The 22,500-nt window shown below is 42.4% G+C and overlaps 1 protein-coding gene across 4 annotated transcripts in view; it reads left to right on the forward strand.

Moving 5' to 3' along the window:
• The window catches only part of Nep2 (Neprilysin 2), a 237,006-nt gene that overhangs the window by 14,226 nt on the left and 200,280 nt on the right, over positions 1-22,500 (forward strand). For all 4 annotated transcript variants that reach the window (XM_067118788.1, XM_067118783.1, XM_067118789.1 and 1 more), the window contains one exon: positions 2,980-3,096. In XM_067118788.1, coding sequence (XP_066974889.1) covers positions 3,002-3,096 — 95 coding nt within the window. In that variant the 5' untranslated portion in view covers positions 2,980-3,001. The remainder of the gene's footprint in view (positions 1-2,979; positions 3,097-22,500) is intronic.

Genomic DNA, 22,500 nt, shown 5'->3' on the forward strand with positions numbered 1-22,500 from the left:
TGAATTCTGTTTAAGTCTCAAGGGGAAGAAGGCGCTAGCCCTTTAGAGGGTGAGAGGTCAGTAGGGTATAATAATAATAATAATAATAATAATAATAATAATAATAATAATAATAATAATAATAATAATAATAATAATAATAATAATAAAAATTCTCATAGCAGCATGAGTCTTCCAATGGAGAAGCAAATCCACTCCAATAATAATAATAATAATAATAATAATAATAATAATATTAATAATAATAATAATAAGTTTTATTTCAGTTCAAGGCCATATACATGAAATAAAGTAGAGATAATAACATACACAGTCTAGATACATGAGATAACCTGATAAAAAATGATAATCGGCAATATCCACGCAATTGCTGAAGAAGTAGAAAAAATGGTAATCATAATAATGGTAATGACATTAATAATAATGAGAATAATAGTAAAAAAATATTTAAAAATTATAAAAAAAGACAGATTGCATGCAGTTAATTTCTAGGTAGAGTTAAGTATACCTTAGTTTAACCAGACCACTGAGCTGATTAACAGCTCTCCTAGGGCTGGCCCGAAAGATTAGATTTATTTTACGTGGCTAAGAACCAATTGGTTACCTAGCAATGGGACCTACAGCTTATTGTGGAATCCGAACGGCATTAGAACGAGAAATGAATTTCTGTCACCAGAGATAAATTTCTCTAATTCTTCATTAGCCGGTCGGAGAATCGAACGCGGGCCTAGCAGAATGCTAGCCGAGAATGATACCGACCTTCCCAAGAAGGAAAAGTCAGTACTAAGTATAACAGTTAGCGTGGAAATATAATAACAGTGATAATAATAATAAGAGATTCTGCAGATGACACTTCATAATTGCAAATATAGAGATTAAGTCATTAATGGAACAGACGCCTCATTATCCCATCTTATTACTGCTTTTACTCACCGAAACCTTTGTGTTGTACAATCTTTTTTTTTAGTGGAACAGAACAATAGTCACAAGCTTTTACATATATAGAGGGGATTATGGGCTAATATCAAATTAGGAACATCTCAGATAATATATTAGTTTTCTGTAAACGAAAACTATTGAAATGGCTATTTGTCTGTCCGTCGATCTTAAAAACTGCTGAGGCTAGAGGGCTGCAAATTGGTATGTTGATCATCCACCCTCCAATCATCAAACATACCAAATTGCAGTCCTCTAGCCTCAGTAGTTTTTATTTTAATTAAGAAAGTTAGCCATGAACGTGCGTCAATAGGTGTCAACAACACAGGCCACCACCGGGCCGTGGGTGAAAGTTTGATGGGTCGTTGGCTGAGACTTTCATGGGCCGCGGCAGAGAGTTTCATACAGCATTATACTCTGTACAGAAAACTCGATTGCGCCAAAGAAACTTCGGCACATTTTTTATTTTTTTTTTTTATTATTTTGAAATGAATATGAAATCTTTTAAGCACCTGGCAGGAGACTTCGTTACCTTCAGCAAGCTGCAATTATCTCATCATCTAAATCACCTAAATCTATTTGAATCGACCATTCTTGCTATTTGCAGGTCGGCCCCATCTTCCGTCTTTAGCTTAGTAGCCCTTTTATTGAGATGAATGGGGGATAACTGACTAATTGAGAGACGTGCTAGTAAGGAAATTTCCCCGTAGGGGGTAGCGCCGTCAGTGCACCTCACGGTTTGCACTGTAGGCATTACTAAAGGTTCTCTGCAGCGTGCCTTCGGCCCCTAGCTGCAACCCTTTTCATTCCTTTTACTGTACTTCCATTCATATTGTCTTTCTTCCACCTTATTAACCACCCTCTCGTAACAATTATTTCATAGTGCAACTGCGAGGTTTTCCTTCTGTTACACCTTTCAAACCTTTTACTCTCAATTTCCGTTTGAGCGCTGAATGATCTCACAGGTCTCAGTGCTTGGCCTTTGGCCTAAATCCTGTATTCTATTCTTCTGTTTATTTAAAATGACTATTTATTGCATTTTGAAGTTTGTGAATCGCTCAGCCTTGTACTATATGGAGAGAATTGTATTGAACACCAATCTTGACTTTTTTGACTGGAGTTTTGTGGATTGTCTGAATTTTGGCTTAAAAAGAGGAAAGCTTCTCCGAAATGCTTGAGCAATCACTATCATTTCCGCTGAGTAGGAGACGAGACATCCTTGAACTGTTTGTGAATTCCACGTCAGTCCTCGAACTTCAGGTGTTATCATATTTTTGATAGTTTTGTATTGGGTCTCAGAGAAGAAAACAAAACGTTGGATTACAGTTAACAACTGATATGATCAGGTTTTGGTTTGAAGCAGTAATCAAGTCCAAAAGATAGTCAATATTTCTCTCTTCTTGTTAGGGTCTATTAAAAAAAGTTATTAACAGCCTTGTTAACATTACAGGATGGTGGTTTATGAAAACACCCAGTTCGAATAGTTTCTTTGCATGGGTGGGACAAAGTTTGTTTTTATACATTTCACGCAAATAAGATTAACAAATCTTGTGATACTCTTAGTGAAAATACCCGTAGGGGAGTAGCGCCGTCAGTGCACCTCATGTAGTGCACTGTAGGCGTTACTTAAGGTTCTTTGCAGTGTGCCTCTGCCCTTAGCTGCACCCCTTTCGTTCCTTTTACTGTAATTCCTTTCATATTCTGTTTCTTCCATCTTACTTTCCACCCTCTCCTAACAGTTAATTCATAGTGCAACCGCGAGGTTTTCTTCCTGTTACACTTTCCATACTTTCTTACTGTCAATTTCCGTTTCAGCACTGAATGGCCTCGTAGATCCCGGTGCTTGGCCTTTGGCCAAAATTCTGTATTCAGTTCAGTTCAATCTTTATTCGCAAACAAGATTAACAAATCTTGTCACACTGTGAATGAAAATGTCGGAGTTGCTCGATTGCATGAATAAGACAGTGCAACAATTAAAAGTTTCTCTTATCATCCAAAAGGATCACTTGCATCGATTCCTCCATTTTCACGTTTCCTTTTCAGAGACCTGCTAGGACTGGGAGCCATGAACGGAACCGCCCCTTTTCTCTCCGCGCCTGTCAATGCCGCGAGAGGGTATGGGTCCCTTGAGGAGGAATGCGACCTCTCGCCGTTCGAAAGGTAAAAGTCCTGTTCCCCAGTTACGAATTTTCGTATTTTCTATTTTGCAAACCTCATTTGCTATGTCTGCAAGAGCAAGGACGTTGCAACTGACTCATATATATACATATGTATATATATGTATATTTATTTATATTTGTGTGCGTGTGTAATAGTGTGTGGCAATTATATGTATATAGGTTTGTATCTTGAATAAAGGTCGTGAGTTTATTTAAAGACTGAAGGCTCACCTGTGAGTGGCGGTGCAGTTGCAAGTGTCATGGAGACCAAACATACACATGGTCAGCGCCCAAGCTCCTTTCTCCAACCCCCCCCAACCCCCCAAGACGTCTTCCCTAGCTTACAGAGAAAGCAAGGTCGTGTTTGCCAGGGAAATTTAATCATGCCAATAGAAGGGCTTGAAGAATCAGGACACTGATCGAGTCCAGACGAAACTAACTGAGCCTCTAGACAGATATAAACCTTCCGTGGTGCAGATTTCTTTGGGACGCAAATTCTTGAGATGTATGCCAGTATTGCACCAGCCCTTGTTTTTTTGTTCCATGCCTCTATAGGTTAGGATAGGTTAGGTAATGTAGGTTATTTTAGGTTAGGTTAGGTAAGTAGCCCGAGAGTAATTTGGGTGTGAGAAACATAATGAGGTTATTTTCAAGAAAATTCTCTGGTTAGTTTTTAAGATATGGCACCCCGCTCTTTTCAGGGAAAGGTCCCGGTACTCGGTTATATCTCGGGAAAATACACACACACACACACATATATATATATATATAGAAATAATCAACACACAATCACGTGTGGAACAGAAATAAATTTCTGACTCGCATCAGGATCGAACCCAGGTCTTTCAATTGAAAGGCAAGGGCGCTGCCCACTAGGCCACGCAAGTCTAAAAGGTAATTCCGTGGGTGCTGTTGCTCTCAGGTTCCAACTTCTTTTCGACTTGTGTGGCCTAGTGGACAGCGCCCTTGCCTTTCAGTTGAAAGACCTGGGTTCGATCCTGGTGTGAGTCAGAAATTTGTGTATATATATATATATATATATATATATATATATATATATATATATATATATTATATATATATATTATTATATACATTATATATATATATTATATATATTATATATATTATATATATTATATATATTATATATATATTATATATATATTATTTATATATATATATATATATATATATATATATATATATATATATATATATATATATATATATATATATATATATATATATATATATGTATATATATATATATATATATATATATATATATATATATATATATATATATATGCATATACTGTATGTGTTCTCGTGAGAATTTTCATGGGTATTTGAGTCATTTTGTATTACTTTCCCAACTGTTTTGTGATCACCTCCATCTCCCCTCCTGCGTGGAGAGAGAGAGAGGTGTTGGAGGCTATTGACATACACGGAAACACTAAAAGCTTAAAAGTGTTAAAAGGTCTCATATCATTGCACGCCTGTGTTCATGCAGGAGACGCAATGATCCAGTAATAACTTGAAAGCATAGCCATTATCATAAGTGCCGTGGCAGTGAAAGCGCAGAAAAAAAGGGAAGTGCTTAATAATAGGTAGAGAGAGAGAGAGAGAGAGAGAGAGAGAGAGGTACGTAAAGCCCCGACGATAAAAATTCCTTATCTCAGAGCATTTGGCAGCAGCGTTGGTTAAGACATGATGAACTCAGCGGGGGGCAGTGCCGTCAGTGCACCTCATGCGGTGCACTGTAGGCGTTACTTAAGGTTCTGTGCAGCGTGCTTTCGGCTGCCCCCTAGCTGCAACCCCCTTTTGTTTCTTTTGCTGTACTTCCTTTCATATTCTCTTTCTTCCATCTTACTTTCCAGTCTCTCCTTACAGTTGATTCATAGTGCAACTGCTTTGAGGTTTTCCTCCTGTCACACCTTTCAGACCTTTTGCTGTCAGTTTCCGTTTCAGCGTTGAATGACCTCATAGGTCCCAGTTTTTGGCCTGTGGCCTAAATTCTGTATTCAATTCAGTTCAGTTCACAAATCTCTTAGATGATAAATTCAGCGGTGGATGATTAAGTATATAAACTGTGATATGGGAAAGTTCTTGTACTAAATAGAAGACGGTCCGACTTGCAACGAGTCTCTTTTCGTTAGAAATAATTATGAACTGACTCGAGCATTCGTTGGTGTGAACTGGCTTTTAGTTTTCTGTAAAAGAAAACTATTATGCTGCCTTTGTCTGTCCGTCAGTACTTTTTTCTGTCCTCACTTTTTTTGTCCGCCCTCAGATCTTAGATCTTAAAAATTATTGAGGCTAGAGGGCTGCAAATTGGGATGTTGATCATCCACCCTCCATTCATCAAACATACCAAATTGCAGCCCTCTAGCCACAGTAGTTTTTATTTTATTTAAGGTCAAAGTTTGCCATAATCGTGCGTCTGGCAATGATATAAGATAGGCCACCACCGGGCCGTGGCTAAAGTTTCATGGGCCGCTGCTCACACAGCATTACACCGAGACCACCGAAAGATAGATCTATTTTCGGTGGCCTTGATTATGCGCTGTACAGAAAACTCGATTATTGCGCAGAAGAAAAATCGGCGCATTTTGTACTTGTTTAAAAATAACGAATAACTGGAAACACTTAAGACTTTCCGTACTTGAAGCCAAAATGAGCAAACTGTGCACTTTGTTCTGTAATGAAGTAAGGTCAACTGTAAGAATAATCGTAGCCCCCTGGTTGCCACTTGGTCATGAATCAACACCAACAACACATGAACCACACGGTCCAACCCGGTCGCTCCCGTCATTGCTTATAGCAATTCATCTTTCTGTCTTCACGCTATGCCCAAAGCAGTTCAGACCTCGGAAATGAGTCAATGTGCACTGGGCTTCCTGTGTATGAGATGACCTTTACAGTGGAAATAAAATGGGTCTGTGAGTAAGTGTAAGAAAATAATAGGTATGAATTATATCCAAGCCTAATCTTGGATGACGTCTCGTACCCTTTCCTAGACCCCGTAAGATAAATAGGTCCTTGGCTGAATCATCCATGGCTGGTTATCGTCTTGCCTGATTGTAACATAGGGCTGTTTATCAGTGGTATAGTCGCTCTTCCTCGTGTGTGGCGGGAGTCATACCTTCTTTACAGGTTCTCAAGGGAGCCTGGCCTGACCAAATACAAGTCCATTGCCTAACCTGGAGGCTATAAGTGCAATGGCTTTTGGTGTCCCGAGTATTCTCTGATCGAAGGAATGCTTAAATATTCCTGGAGCATTTTTAGAGCTGATTCGTTACTTGCTTCAACCAAGTACCCTTTGAGAAGGAGTCGAATGCAATTCATATTCTCTTTCTTCAGTCTAGCTTTCCACCCTCTCCTAACAACTGATGCATAGTGCAACGGCGAGGTTTTCCTTTTGTTACACCTTTCAAACCTTTTACTGTCAATTTCCATCTCAGCGCTGAATGACCTCATAGGTCCCAGTGCTTGGCCTTTGGCCTTAATTCTATATTCAGTTCAGTTCAGTGACATAAGGCAACCTATTAAAACAGAAGAAATAGCACTGGAAGTGGAGAAGTGTCCAGAAAAAGCAAATACCAAAATACACGATCTGATATTATTTCTTAGTTGAATTTGGAATGCTAAATTGCACACGCAAAGGACCACAAATTTTACAGACATGCCGCCACAGGAGTACTGGTAGTCTTCTTAGACACGGAGATATGTTATTCAGTTGTATTCCATATAGCAAAATGAAAGGTGTTTTTGTAAGAATATGCCCAACAGTTTCGTCCTCCAATGGACCTCTTCTTGGAGAGCAAATGAAAGGTGTTTTTGTAAGAATATGCCCAACAGTTTCGTCCTCCAATGGACCACTTCTTGGAGCTCTCCAAGAAGAGGTCCATTGAGGACGAAACTGTTGGGCATATTCTAACAAAAACACCTTTCATTTTCCTGTGTGGAATACAACTGAATACCACAAGAGGACAAAGCTACTGTGATTGGGAGTAAGATCAATGTGGACGTTTGGAAAAGTGGGGTTTATTCCTACAGTTTTGGCCCTTTATCAACATTATGGAGATAATAGATTGTTAGACACGACGAAAGGAACAAATTAAACAAGAAAAAAATGCGCCGAAGTTTCTTCAATGCAATCTAGTTTTCTGTATAGCCGCTACAGGGTATAATCAAGACCACCGAAAATAGATCTATCTTTCGGTGGTCTCGGTATAATGCTGTATGAGCCGCGGCCCATGAAACCTTAACCACGGCCCGATGGTAGCCGGTCCCATATCGTTGCCAGATGCACGATTATGGCTAACTTTAACTTTAAATAAAATAAAAATTACTAAGGCTAGAGGGCTGCTATTTGGTATGTTTGATGATTGGAGGGTGGATGATCAACATACCAATTTGCAGCCCTCTAGCCTCAGTAGTTTTTAAGATCTGAGGGCGGACGGACAGACAAAGTCGGCGCAATAGTTTTCTTTTACAGAAAACTAAAAGCGTATGTATGACTGATACGCCATTAGAACATTGTCTTGGGTAATTACCATTAAAATAAATAAAAAAGAAGGACTTACAGTAATGGCACACGCCTAAAAATATTGCCTTTTGGTCATTAATTACAATGTACGAAGATTTACGATAACTTTTGAATAACAGGAGCGAGTTTGGATTATCAAAATGATTTATATATATGGAGTTGTCTAACACAAGAACTTGGCTAAAACTGCTCTCTCTCTCTCTCTCTCTCTCTCTCTCTCTCTCTCTCTCTCTCTCTCTCTCTCTCTCTCCTGAAAACCTGATTTCTGTTATTTTCTTCTCATTATACTGTTTTGATTTTATTTTTATTTACGCACAAATGCAGTACCTTTCAATCTCTTGTCTTTTGTACCCATGTATTTTCTCAGTACCTCATTTCTTTGAATGTTTGTTTTTACACTTTAATTATGAGGATAATCTATTTCGCTCTTCGTAATCCTCAGCACCTTCAAAGAGCATTTTGTGATTTCAATATTCGGTGGTAATATAAGATAATATTTGACCGACCTTATCCCTGGTTCCGTGAACTGAAGTCGGCCCGATCCTTCCTTATCGCCTAAAGTCTGGAACTTTTTGTATGTTTGCCCGATCTCGCGGTCAACTTCCTGATATATTGGGACCCTTGCAGCCTTCCGCAGTTTTTCCCGTGGAGAGAGAAAGAGAATGAATGAGGTGAGGTCAGGCAGTGGCATCGTGTTCGAATTTGCTCCAAGGCCAAAGTAAGGATGCGATTTGAATGAAAAATGTAGTCAGCTTAATCTAGAATAATAAAATCCGAGGGGATCTGATCTTGTTTGTCCTCCCCCGGGTGACAGTAGGGGGAGACATGACACAGCCACCCACCCCCTGCAAATCCGTTTGTCCGCCCTTGGTCGGGACGGGTATAGGTAGTGGAAGCATGATCATGGCTAACTTTAACTTCAAATAAAATAAAAACTACTGATGCTAGAGGGCTGCAATTTGGTATTTTTGATGATTGGAGGGTGGAAGATCAACATATCAATTCGCAGCCCTCTAGCTTGAGTAGTTTTTAAGATCTGAGGGCGGACAGAAAAAAAGTGCGGACGGACAGACAAATAGCCATCTCAATAGTTTTCTTTTACAGAATACTAAAACACGAGCTTCCATCGCTGATTGTTTTTTCTATATACCGTACTTCGATCTCAGCAGGTATTCACGAAAAAATATTTTCACACTAAGAAGATATTTCTGTAAAATCCTATAAATACTAAAACCTTACCCAGAAAGAAGAAAATTTGCGTTTGCGCTTGACTGAGTGGGCTAGACCAGAAAGCTACTTTTTCCGGCTGGCCTGCAGGCACAGGAGTTCAGGGAACTGGTCAGTGTGTATAGAAATCACATTTCTTTACACAAGTCTTCAAAAAGTTGTTCTTTATCTCGTCTTCATTTCTGATACTGAAAACAGTCATTCATATGGATCCACTTGTTTAGAATATTGCCGTCAGTGCACCTCATGCGGTGCAATGTAGGCATTACTTAGGTTCTTTGCAGCGTCCCTTCTTTAGGCCCTAGCTGCAACCTCTTTCATTCCTTTTACTGTCCCTCCGTTCATATTCTCTTTCTTCCATCTTACTGGCCACCCTCTCCTAACAATTGATTCATAGTGCAACTGCGAGGTTTTCCTCCTGCTACACCTTTTAAAACCTTTTCACTGTCAACTTCCGTTTCAGCGCTGAGTGGCCTTAGTTGCCCCAGTGCTTGGCATGTATGCCTAAAATCTATAAATCAATCTCAATCTATATCCGTCGCGTTTGATTAGCTCCCCCCATTTCCTGTTTCTGTTTTTACAGGTAGTTAGTTTAAAGCCTATCAATGTACTCAGTGGCTCAGTTTCAATACATTTATCCAGATATCCATATTTATATATATACTGTATATAGTGAATATTTATGTTCGACATTTACGACCTTTGCAACAAAAAGAGCGGCACAATTCCATAATACGGGTCATTGGAGGTTTTACCATGGAAATCTTATACAGGTTTATTTAAGACTGAATGCATCTAATCAACGAAGCATACAAAAGATGTAATCACGCTTTAAGTTCGTCGCTTCCGCCGTTTTGTGACTTCCTCTTCTCTGTTTTTGCAGGTACGGTTTGGTTGTAGTTCCGCTTAGTTGAGTGACGATGCCTTATTTTCAGTTAACAACCTCCGGGAGACAATGCGCAAAGGTAGGTAACCTCTACGTAGTCTGGGTGGTGCAGTGACTGATTTCCTTTTCTTCTCCCCTTTGGTTCTGACCAAGGTCCTTTAAATTGTGTTTTCTGGGGAAACCCGACGTTCTACGGGGGCGTCGTGTTTCGTTGTTTTGGATGGTGAGCGCCCGAAGGGCCTTGCAAAGTATATTCTGAGTATATTTTAAAGGACCTTGATCCTTACTTGTCTGATGCCTTGAATTTGCTTTTTGTCTCTTCCAGTAGGGTATCAGTTATTTCAACCAGTGGGTTGGACCCAACATTATAATGCCGTCTCGTTCATTATTCCATATTTGCCACATATTCAGGCCTGAATCTGACAAGGCTATTTGAATACCATTCGGCATTCATACATAAAGAATTGATACAATATTTTGTCGTTTGGAACTATTGCATATGCCTAGATGCTCTGACACCAGTATACATGGACTCCAGAATGAATATTTTTGGGATAGTATTATCTCTAATTATCACATTATTTATGTGGTTTTTGTCGCCAGTCCATCTTCCTGGAAGTAAGCTAATGCCACGGATACACCACCAGGATGTGTCCAGGATGCATCTGACATGTACACTGAACAGTACATAGTGTACACCCAGACGATACACGCCTCTGAAGTAACATTCACGGAAGTAGCGACTTGAAAGGACTTTGGCTCCCGTAAACTTACTAATTATACCGTTGTTAGAAGGATGAAACTGATTAAATTAAATAATGAAGTGATGTGGTGAATCCCAACACTTCTGAAAAAAAATTCTCATGAACGCCCATGATCTTTCCCGACCTCTGTTTCATTGCCTTGCCCTTAGGGCGTCTGCGGTTAAGTGTCCCGGAGACTTTTCACACAGTGGGCGGACTTACAAGCCTTTTTGCTTTATTAATCAGTTTTTAGTTGTCTGTAAAAGAAAACTATTATAGAGATGGCTATTTCTCTGTCTTCCGCAGTTTTTCTGTCCGCCGCTGAGATCTGAAGGCTACCGAGGCCAGAGTCTGCAAATGGGGCGTGTAGTTGGGAAGACCTTCATTGGCTCTCATCCTACCAAAATGGTCCTCCTACCTCAGTAGTTTTTATTTTATTTAAGGAGAGCTAGTCCTCCTGCCTCCAAATAGCTGGCTATCATGCTGAGAGCTGGTCCTCCTGCCACCGGAACAACTGTTGGCTTTACATTCGATCGAGAGCTGAATCCTTCCTTTATAAAATCTACGGCTCATCCTTAGAACTGTCCTTCTGCCTGTTATATGGCTCACTTGAAATCAAATCCTCCTATCCGAACAGCCATTGACCGCTTTTATTTATCCTTGATGAAGTGTTTTAAGATCACAGTCTTCATGCCAGTGAGAGTTCCTCCTGTTACACCTTTGACCTTTTTGCTGTCAATTTCCGTTTCAGCGCTGATGACCTGAGATTGGTCCGCAATGCTTGGCCTTGGGGAAAACACATCCGTCTGATACTAGTAAGAAAATCTCATCTTCATTTGATATGAAAATGAATATTTTAGTCACAACTCCCACTGGGAAAGTTTTTGCAACTTTGCTGAGATCCTGTGTCCCATTTATATCGTAGAGAAAAAATCAAGACAAACTAACAGAAAAAGCTTTGTGTTTGTAGTCAGTTTAATAACTCAGAGCACTGATCCTTTCTGAAACTTCAAACATCTTACCAGGCAGAATAGATATACAGTGATTTGCATGTCTTTGACAAACCATTCAAAAATGCGCCACGTCTTTCCGACGAAATTCGAGCTTTCACATACAAGTTTTGAATCAAGGGCCATTGAAAATAGATCTATCTTTCGGAAACTTACTTCATTGGAGGCTAGACTGCAATTTGTTCATCTGTGATGACTGAGGGTCTCTGATCAACGAATACCAATTTGCAGCCCTCAGCCTCAGTAGTTTTATGATCTGTCTCTGGAGAAAGTGCGGCTTTGTTCTCCAAGACTATAATAGTTTTCTTTTACAGAAACTAAAAAGAACAAGTTTTGACCACCAAGTCCTTATGGCTACCTGACTAACATGACCCAATATATTGGACTTCTACTGTACCCACTCTTGGAAGTGGCTCAGGTTCGAACCAAACCGGCTTCCATCTCCAGAAAGCTACTCTTGAGGTGTTTGATTTGATCAGCTTGTTCATTATTGCATTCGCATGAATAAACATTTGCCAGAACTTGCAATCATGCTCATGGGTATGCTTCAGGTGCCTTTGGGAAGGAACTTTCGTTATAATCTACAACCCCTCGGTTAATATTTTAACTTTATCTTCAGTTCACACGCGGTGCCATCTGCAGGCATTACTTAAAGTTCAGTGCAGCGTACCTCCTTAGGCCCCTAACTTCATCCCCTTCCATTCCTCTTCCTGTAACTCCTCAGCTTATTTGGTCCAGTCAGGCTTCACTGTCCCAACCCTCTCCAACAATCGATTCTGGTGGAACTGCTTTTGAGGTTGATTCCTCCTGGGACGCTCTTCAATCCTCCTTGGGAATTCGGTTTCCGCGCCGTGATGAACTGCCACAGAATCCCAAGAACTTGGCTTTTGATCAAACTATTCTGTTCTTTTCTTCCTACCTCGAGTCTTTCCTCATCTTAGAGGAATAGCCTCCTCCTCCTCAACGTCTTCCTCTTCTCTTGGTGAGGCTCCTAACAAAGGAGTCATCTTCAGATTGCCCTTAATGGCAACAGTAGTCATCTAATAGCTGGTTTTTGGCCTCGGACATCTTAAAACAATGTCATTTCCATGGCCACCCCCGCAGTCTTGAAATTTTACACATGGCGCTCTGTCTATTCTGGAGCCTTCATCTTGTTCTTCAGTCTCTCCATTTAAGTCTGTCGTGATAATCATGCCTTTACTCCTCAGAGTACTCACGAATCTTCTGTCGTCAACATTTCGAAGAAAAAACATTCTTCTTCTTCGAACGCCAGAATATCCTTTGGTGTCTCACGCAGTTTATCCAAGAAATCGCCATCTTTAGGTCTCGGTTAGAATTTTTTCACCTAACTGATTTGATTCATTAAACGAAAAGTAAAGGCATCCGGAATAAAAGAATAATCACTGCTGACACTTAGAAAACAGCGGATCAAATGGCTTTAGATTTCTGTAAAAGAAAACTATTCCCGGCTTTGTCTGCCTTGTCCGCACCTTGGTTCCAACCGGTGCTGAGATTTCAATACATTGATACGATGAATGTGCAAATTGTAGCTGGTCAACATATCCAAAGCTCCAATCATCAAACATACCAAAGTGAAACTCCTATATCAATATTTTTTATTTTATTTAATTAGCAACAGGAGGTACTGCTTTAGATTGGCAACTATACAGATGAGCACCACCGGGCCGTGGTTCCAAGTCTCACGGCTCGAGCCTCATACAGCATTATACCGCGGAACCGCTTGAATGTTAGCGTCCTGAGAAGAAAACTTGAAATGTGCTCGAAGAAACTTCTCGCATTTTTAATGTCTGCCCTTTCGTTTATTATTAATGGTGATGCATTCATTTTATTTTTCCATCCTGAATCTAATCCTTACCTTGGGACACCTACGAAATGATTACAATTTCAAACAAACTTAAAGAATCTGTTTTGCCCAGCGGAGTGTAATGTGAACGCGGTACATAATTTGAAATCGCCTGGAAGCGGAGAAAGAGTAGAAGATGTTCTCTTATTAATATTTAAGGGCCTCTTATTTGGCCCCAGAGGCTTCTGAATGCTGCCTTGATGCCATTATTCCTCCGTCTTGCTGGTACGATTTCTACGGGTCTTTACAAAACTTGGAGATATTTCTTTAACATCTATTAGATTGTCACAAAACGAAACAAAATGGTAAACGATATTTATGTGTGTATGTAAAAATTGGTATGTATTATGTTTAGGGGCAAACTCTTCACTTAGCTGTATATATGTGTATTTAAGACTTATAATTCAGAGTGATTCAGATATACTGAAGACAATGAATATACAGTGGGGTACATATGTGACATAAAATGTATATACTGTTTTATATATACATATATTTTATTAGCAGTCCATATATATATTTTAAGCTTATATTATAAATATGATAAATCCACAGTGTTCTATTCAGGTTTTCTGAACTGTTAAATAGTTTTAGAAGATTTTCTATAAATTCTAAGCCTTATTTTTTAAATGCAAGCACAAGAAGAAATTCTGATGTTTTATTTTCAAGCCCACATCCAAAAGTATCAGCAAGAGGCAGAATAAAAAAATTGTGAAGAATTCGATCTCTTAAGAGAACCTTGTGTTTATTACAATTACAAATATGTACCTGATAAAAATGTAATGTATAGAATATATATATATATATATATATATATATATATATATATATATATATATATATATATATATATATATATTGTAAAGAGTAGTGCCAAAATAAGCTAGAAACTCTTCTCCCTTCCTGCTTTGGGTTGGTTTGAACCTTGAAGGTCGGGAAATAGGGGCTCAGAGAATATAATAATGGGACAGTAATCTGCTTTGCACCGTTTTCTTTGGTACAGGGAAAGAAAATCCATTTTCTAAGATATAGCAGTCGTCGACCTGGCCAGACATCGCCCCTACCTCTAAGTCCAGAAGCAATAAAGGTCAGGCGAAGGCAGCCCTCCCCACACGCGCCCGCTAGTTTAAGCCAAGAGTCACGCCTCTGGGCCGTTACCCTGCCCTCCTCTTCCGCCGCCGCCACGTGGATCCCATCGCACGCCCTGTGTGCCCCGTGTTCCATCTCCACGGGCCTTTAGAAGACCGCAAGGGGGATTGCAAGTCTCAAACGCGAGCTGACATTAAACGGCGGCCTTTTCATCATCCCGGGCGCCCTTTTCCGCCCCACCATGATTTGGAAGAAATACCTGAGAGGGAGGCTACCATTTGTCCACGCTCCCACACGTGGGGCTCTCCTCGGCAGAAGACGTCGTCATCCCTGCGCCCCTACAAATGTGGTAATGTACCCAAAACGAGCTGCTAGTCACGATTACTTAGCCCTTTGCATTTATTAATCTCTGGGCCTATAACTTTGTGTTCCTGATATTCCTTGGTTCAAGCCAGGCCCACGTGTTCACAGCTTCTTCCTCTGAGTCATAAGTAACGCCTCGGGAGTCTGTTGGCGCTTCAGTGCACCCTCGAGTAATTCAACCCCAAATTCCAGCATTGATGTGTAACGGGGTCCAAATATCGTTTCAGAAAGACGCCTGTAGCAGAATTATCCTTGGTCCGTGTTCCTGGTGCATTCCCAAGCTCCCTAGGGAGGACTACTACGGCAGCACTTACTATATTTTCAGTTAATTTTCCTTTTGACCTGTGTGCTATCAACATAACTATTTTTATATCCACATGTTTCACGACTTCCCCAGTGAAGAGCCCTCCGCCCGTGTAATTTTTGTTTGTTTGTTTTATATGTCCTGGGCATCTTACAAGGCCATTTTCGAGTAAAGTAATAATGTGGAGTCATAAGATCCACCTCCACCAGGAAACATATAAAAATGGCGACCTGACCAGTGATTCTCGTAATGATTGCATCCCCTCTTCCCTTTGTTGTTTGTGTGCAATTCTAGAAATCAGCAATTAGCTCAGCTAAGCTGGATACGAGACAGATTACGAACCTTTTAAAAAGCCAGCAACAGGCCAAGGAAATTTTCATAAAACTGTGTTTTATTTAGCGTAGACGCTGTAGAAAACGTGACTAGTCCTAGAATTTTTATTTATAGTAGCGTACATGTCCGAGGAAAATGAGAGAGAGAATCGCAAAAACTTAGCTTTGGAAGCCTTTGCACGGGCTTGCATGCCATTCAATTAGGTTATACAGGTGATAAAATCATTAGGAATAGTGCGCATATTCCTCCTGTAGAAACGAGTGCGATTTCGAAACCGAATCATTAGATATAAGCGCGAGACCTCGACGTCAACCACGTGTTCGAAAGTCAGATTAGCATTGCTGACGCATTTTTACCCGCTCTCTCTCGTTTTAGAAATAGGAGCAGCGTATATTATACGCCAGGACAGAAAAGGGTCAACAACCGTGTTTACGTGTTTACGGGTGTTCACGCTTCATTCATTTGGCGTGACGGCCTTGACCGTCCATTCCATGGCTCCAGTTAGGAAAACATTTGTTTGTTTGATTTGTCACTCACCAAATTGTTTTTGCATTATTGGGGGTCTGCATTATATGTTCTGTATTGTTCTGTTTTTTTTATGTGTTTGTTTTGTGCTTATACGGCTGCAGTGTGTTGCCTATCTGTTGTGAAATGTGATGGCCACCACCCACTGCCCTTGAGAATTGCTAATTCCCCATAAGTCATTAAAACTAGCGCCCTCGCTGATCAGATGACAGTCTGTGCGGAAATTCGGCGCCTATATTCTATTCTGTCCCCAATAAACCGTGTCGTCGGTCACAGAGACCACCCATTTTCCATTCAGTCCCCAAATGAGCCTGTTTCGTCGGTAATTCGGGAGACCTAAATATATATCCCAATCTAGTCCCCAAGTAAGCCCGTTTGTCGCCACTAATCGTTTCAGGGAGACCAATCATTGCTAACTTATCGTCCCCAATCAGCCCGTTTCGTCGGTAAATCGGGAGACCAATCATTGTTAATTCATCGCCCCAATCAGCCCGTTTTGTCGGTAAACCGGGGAGACCAATCATTGCTAATTCATCGTCCCCAATCAGCCTGCTTCGGTAAACCGAGACCAATAAACCGAGACCAATCATCGCTAATTTATCGTCCCCAGTCAGCCCGCTTCGGTAAATCGAGACCAATCATCGCCAAAATCAGCCCGTTTCGTCGGTGCAAACCGAGACCAATCATTGCTAATTCAAATCAGCCTGGCTCGTCGGTAACTAATCAGCAGCCGCTTCTGTCGGTGTAAACCGAATCAGCCCGCTTCTGACCAATAATTGCTAATCATCGTCCCCAATCAGCCCATTTTGTCGGTAAATCGGGAGACCAATCATCGCTAATTCATCGCCCGCTCCCCTAATCAGCCCGCTTCGTCGGTGCAAATCGAGACCAATCATTGCTAATTCATCGTCCTCAAAGCCCGCCTGGGTAGACCAATCATCGTCTAATCAGCCCGCTCATCGTCCGTCCCCAATCAGCCCCGCTTCGTCGGTAAATCGGGAGACCAATCATCGCTAATTCATCCCCAATCAGTCCCCAATCAGCCCCCTAATCAGCCCGTTTCGTCGGTAAAACCGAGACCAATCATACGTCCTTGAAAAAGTCCTCTAATCAGCCCGCTTGCCGGTAAGGGAGACCAACCATTCCCGTCTCCCAATCAGCCCGGGCCGGCCGGTAAATCGAGACCAATCATGGGAAATTCCAATTCTCAGCCTGGGAAATTAATCTGTGTTACTAGTCCCTCCTGCCTGCAAAATGTCGACACGGCCTCAGCAGAGCGAGGGATTTCAAGTTCCTTCATGTCCTCAGGGAAGGAACTCGGCCCTGACAGAGAACTAAGAGACTGGGTACAGGAGAGATGGACGCCTATACAGGCAGAAAAAGACAGGGCCCAGGAGAGACAAGTAGGAAGCAGAAAAGAGGCTCAGGAGAGAGACGAGACGAAGCCGCACGCAGGAAACCAGAAGCAGAAGACAGGCTCAGGAGAGACGGAAGACGCAGAGAGGCACGGCAGGAACGAAAGACGTGAGAGACAGGAACGGGAGGCAGAAAGACTAGCCCAGGAGAAACGACGCAGCAGAAAGACTGGGCTCAGAGAAACGAAGAAGCCAAGAGGGGAAGAAAGGGACAAGCAGCGCCCATGAACTGCAATGCTGCAAACAGAGCTCCTTCTTCGCTTCCACCTGCCCCCAGGAATGAGTGCCTTCAGCCAGGCTATCGCTTGTATGCCGAAGTGGACGGAGGCTGAGCCCGAGGTGTGGCTCGACAGCGAGACAGTGCTAAAGGCCTGCCCCCTGAGTGCCGCCAACTCTCCCTGGTGTTGGGCAAGTTCCTGGAGGGAAGGCCCTGATTGCCTACAGGCCCTCCTGCCGAGGAGCAGGGAAAATTGGGAGGTCGCACGCCAGACCATTGCCAAGGCGCACGAGATAACCCTGAACGCTGGAGGAGAGATGCTGCAGCTGGGCTATGAAGGAGGCCAATCAAACCTGGGCAGACTGGGCCTACAAGTCCGAGCGCGCCTACAAATGGTTCGAGGCCGTGGGGGTTACGACACCAACGATGCCATCGAACAAATACAGATAGAGAACTTCCTACTTACACCCTGCCGCCCTCGCCACGTACATCGCCGAGAAGGAGCCCTACCCAGCTGATTGCTGCCGAATAGCGGATCGGCGGGACACCCATCACCCTAGGAGAGCTCTTGCAGCGCAAAATTACGCCACCCGCTCACCTCATCAGGTGCCCTCCGAAGAATGGGCAATCGCTGAAGCCCCGTAAAGCGGTTCTGTAAAAGATCGGGCATGCCAAGGAGCAATGCCGCAGTAAACCACCCGCCTCTCTCTCTCCCGAACAGCCCCTAATAAGTCGCCTGCGCCTCTGCCGGGCAGTGCGAAGAGATTTCAGGCCAAAACTCTTTGCACGGCGCAAGGTTTATGGCCACTTTCCTCATGGGCAAAATGCTGTAGAAATAATAAGGCAGAACCCCGCCGCCGCCCTGGCAGTAACGAATCCCGAGTCCTTAGGGCCCTCCTGCCGAGGGTCCCATCTATGGCACTGAGGTAAATACTCAGCACGCCAGGGTCAAGGTATTTGACGACTCTGGCTGCGCAAAAATTTCCTCATAAGGAGGGACAAAGTTCCCTATGGAGCTATAATAGACCGACGCAAGCCTCCGTCACCATTGAGGGCATTAACAATTTTAAATGATCCTCCCTACGGTCCAACTGAGGGTCACCTGACCCACAGAGCCAGGGACCCTTCAGTTCGCCAGAAGGGAAACACATTCCAGGAGACTATGACGTCCTCCTGGGCCAAGACTTTACGTCCATTTCCCAAGCCACCACCATTCCGGGGTCCCCATTCCCCAATAAATCATCCAAATCCGAGTCCAGTGCCCGCACGCATCCAAAGCCAGTGCTGAGGCTCAGCCAGATCTCCCTTCAGAGAATCTCGGCCTTCAGCTTCTCTGCCAGTGCCCCCTTCGGCACTGAGCAGTGCCAGTCTCCGTCCGTCCAGACAGACGACCACCACCACATCGCCACCAGCGCCAGTGCCAATGTCAGTGCCTGAGCTGGTCACCCTGCAAGCAAGTCGACTCCCGCCCTCCGGCCGTCCCCTCTCTCTCCGCCCGCCGCAGATTCTTCCGCGAGTCATGATTCTGCCCCCGCCTTCCTGGGCCGATGAACTCTGCGATCTGCGCCGGTTAATGTCCGAGATGGCGAACAAGACTCCTGGGTCAGTTGTCGCAGCAGCTGACCCAGATGGCACCCCTGCCGCCCTTTGGCCTCGGGCCCTCCGATTCTCGGCCAAGGACAACGGTCCAAGGAGGAGAGGTTCAGCGGCGGAGTTACCACGGGCGTGGGCGATCGCAGGTAGTCCAAGGAGCCCTGAGCTCTTCTGGCCCTGTGCATACCTGGCATAGGGCCCCTCTTCATCTTTGAACGCCTTGGCACCTTTCATCCAGGAGAGGATGTCAAGGCCTTCCGCTATCTTCTTTCCTTTCCTTTGGAATTTTTGTATCCTCATCCTTCTCTATCGATCTTTTCCTTCACACTTTCCCTTACTTCTATCACCGCAAGCGGCAGTTAACATATGGGATATCATCCCCTTTAAAATGCATAAATCATTTTATTTTTGAAGAAGTAAGAGAGACAGTGGAAGTAGCACGCCCTTACGCCCGTCCCTTAAGGCTGGTATGTCAACTCTTTCCTGAAGGGGTCGCGCCCTTTGGGTTTTCTTTTCCCTGCCTGGGCTGAGAGTTAGCTCTGACCGTCGTCTGTTGGCGACGGAAGTTAGATAAAGAAGTAAATCCTAAATACCTCACTCTGTTATCCTTCATTTTCTACGTATATTATTTACTTTTTGCATTTAATCTTCCTTTTTTTTAACGAATCTTGAGTCACAAGACTCTGCCCTCATTTAATTTTAACGTTGCCTTTAATCACCGAGGTGCGGCCGCCCTTAGTATGAAGTAATCCTCCTTGTTGTTCTCCTGTGTAGTTTTTATTTTATTTACATTTCTTTTTTTTTTTTAATTATCCCTGTGGGAGAATGTTATCCTGTCCATTTTCCCCTTCATTTGTTTATCCTCCCATTCATAAGTCGAGTAGTTCATTTTAGCTTACACCCGAGTTGTAAGCTGCAGACGTAAAAATTTAGCGTCATTTAAGTTGGCGAGTTAAAACCCGCGAATAATCTCTTTGCCTCACAGCTGTCAAGTTCTTGTCCCTTCAGATTAGCTGTTCAGGGAAATATTAGTTATGCTCGTCGAGCTTGTGAACAATTGAGGTCGATTGAAAAGAAGAATTGAATTCTATTATTACAATTTTGGTAAAGGGGGATATTTTTAATACCCACAGTGTATTGTCACGAATGCCGCCTCTTCAAGGCACAAGTAATAGCATGCCTGTAATTCCAGGATAGCATTAAGGAATCAGTGGGTCTACATTTGTTTCCTTTTAAATTTGCCTTGCATGTTTTATTTTGTTGTTGTTATTTTGAAATTTTGAAGTGTTCTTTGTTTATTTCTTTGAGCGCCTTATTACCTCAGTAAAGTAAATCGAATAAAGAATGGGTAGAAACACTTAGAAGTATTTGAGTAATAATTAATTTGTAAAGCAAGTTTACTCCTTTTATTGTATATTCTAAATTGCACTCTGTCTTCTAAAGTAAATCTTCAGTTTAGTACATTAGTGTGGCATCAGAGTTTTACAAATAAAGTAGAGTAAAGGTTGTAGCAAAGTAAAGAATAAAGTCGAACGTTTTCTTCTGCTCATTTTTTGCTTTTGTCAATATTCGCACCCGTTTATAGGGTGAAATATTATCTTGCCAGGAGCTGTAAAGAGTAGCGCCAAATAAGCTTAGAAACTTTCCTTCCTGCTTTGGGTTGGTTTGAACCTTGAAGGTCGGGGAAATAAGGGCTCAGAGAAAATATAATTGTTGGGGACCAGTAATTCTGCTTTGCACCGTTTTCTTTGGTACAGAAAGATGAAAATACCATTTTCTATGAGATAGCAGCGTGCCCTGGGTCAGGACATCGGCCCCCTACCCCAGTCCAGAAGCAATAAAAGGTCAGGCGAAGGCAGCCTCCCCCCACACGCGCCCGTTAGTTTGCCGAGAAGAAGTCCAGTCTTGGGCCGTTACCCTGCCCTCCTCCTCTTCCGCTCGCCACGTGATCCCATCGCCGCCCCCGTGTGCCCCTGTGTTCCATTCCACGTGGCCTTAGAAGACTGCAAGGGGATTGCAAGTCTTCCAAACGCGAGCTGACATTAAACGGCGGCCTTTTCATCATCCTGCGGGCGCCCCTTTTTCCGCCCCAATCTACGACTTGAAGAAATACCTTGGAGAGGGAGGCTACCATTTGTCCACGCTCCCACACGTGTTTCGGCAGAAGACGTCGTCATCCCTGTGCCCCTACAAATGTGGTAATGTACCCAAAACGAGTTGCTAGTCACGATTACTAGCCCTTTGCATTTATTAATCTTCTGCCTATAACTTTGTGTTCCCTGATATTCCTTGGTTCAACCAGGCCCACGTGTTCACAGCTTCTTTCCTCTGAGTCATAAGTAACGCCTCGGGAGTCTGTTGGCGCCTTCAGTGCACCCCGAGTAATTCAATCCCCAATTTCAGCATTAGATGTGTAACGTGGGTCCAAATATCGTTTCAGAAAGACGCCTGTAGCAGAATTATCCTTGGTCCGTGTTCCTGGCATTCCCAAGCTCCCCTTAGGGAGGACTACTACGGCAGTAATTTACCGTATTTTTCAGTTAATTTTCCTTTGACCTTGTGTGCTATCAAATATAACTATTTTTTTATATCCACGTGTTTCACGCACTTCCCCCTAGTGAAGAGCCCTCCGCTCTGTGTACTTCTTTTTTTGTTTGTTTTATATGTCCTGGAGGTATCTTACAGGGCCATTTTCGGGTAAAGTAATAATTGTGGAGTCATAAGATCCACCTGCACCAGGAAACATATAAAAATATATATATATATATTACTCCTTCACCCAGGAAGGCGTAATCGGCCAAGTGTGGCGCCATGACCGATGTGTACAGCAGCATCTGGTCATAGTTGTTAGGTTTTTTTTTTTTTGTCTTAGTTTCAGCCCACCAGTCGTCTAGGCGTAGATGGTATCAGTATCTGGCGAGCTTTTAAAGCTTAGTAACCACACTCTTAAATTCTCACCTAAACCTGAAGGCGGCTTCTGTACCCTTCTTGGCTACTCTTTCCACGGGGAGTCTCTCTCTCTCTCTCTCTCTCTCTCTCTCTCTCTCTCTCTCTCTCTCTCTTCTGTATATGTATATACATATATGTGTGTATATATACATATATATAAATATATATACATAAAAGATATGTATATATATATATATATATATATATATATATATATATATATATATATATATATATATATATATATGCACAACAGTAAAGTATTTCATATTATAAATATGCTTCCAAAAAAAAGTTAGTCCTCACTCTCATCTTCTAACTGATGAAACAAG

The sequence above is a fragment of the Macrobrachium rosenbergii genome, chromosome 16, assembly GCF_040412425.1.
Source record: "Macrobrachium rosenbergii isolate ZJJX-2024 chromosome 16, ASM4041242v1, whole genome shotgun sequence".
In the NCBI taxonomy this organism is placed as follows: Eukaryota; Metazoa; Arthropoda; class Malacostraca; order Decapoda; family Palaemonidae; genus Macrobrachium; species Macrobrachium rosenbergii.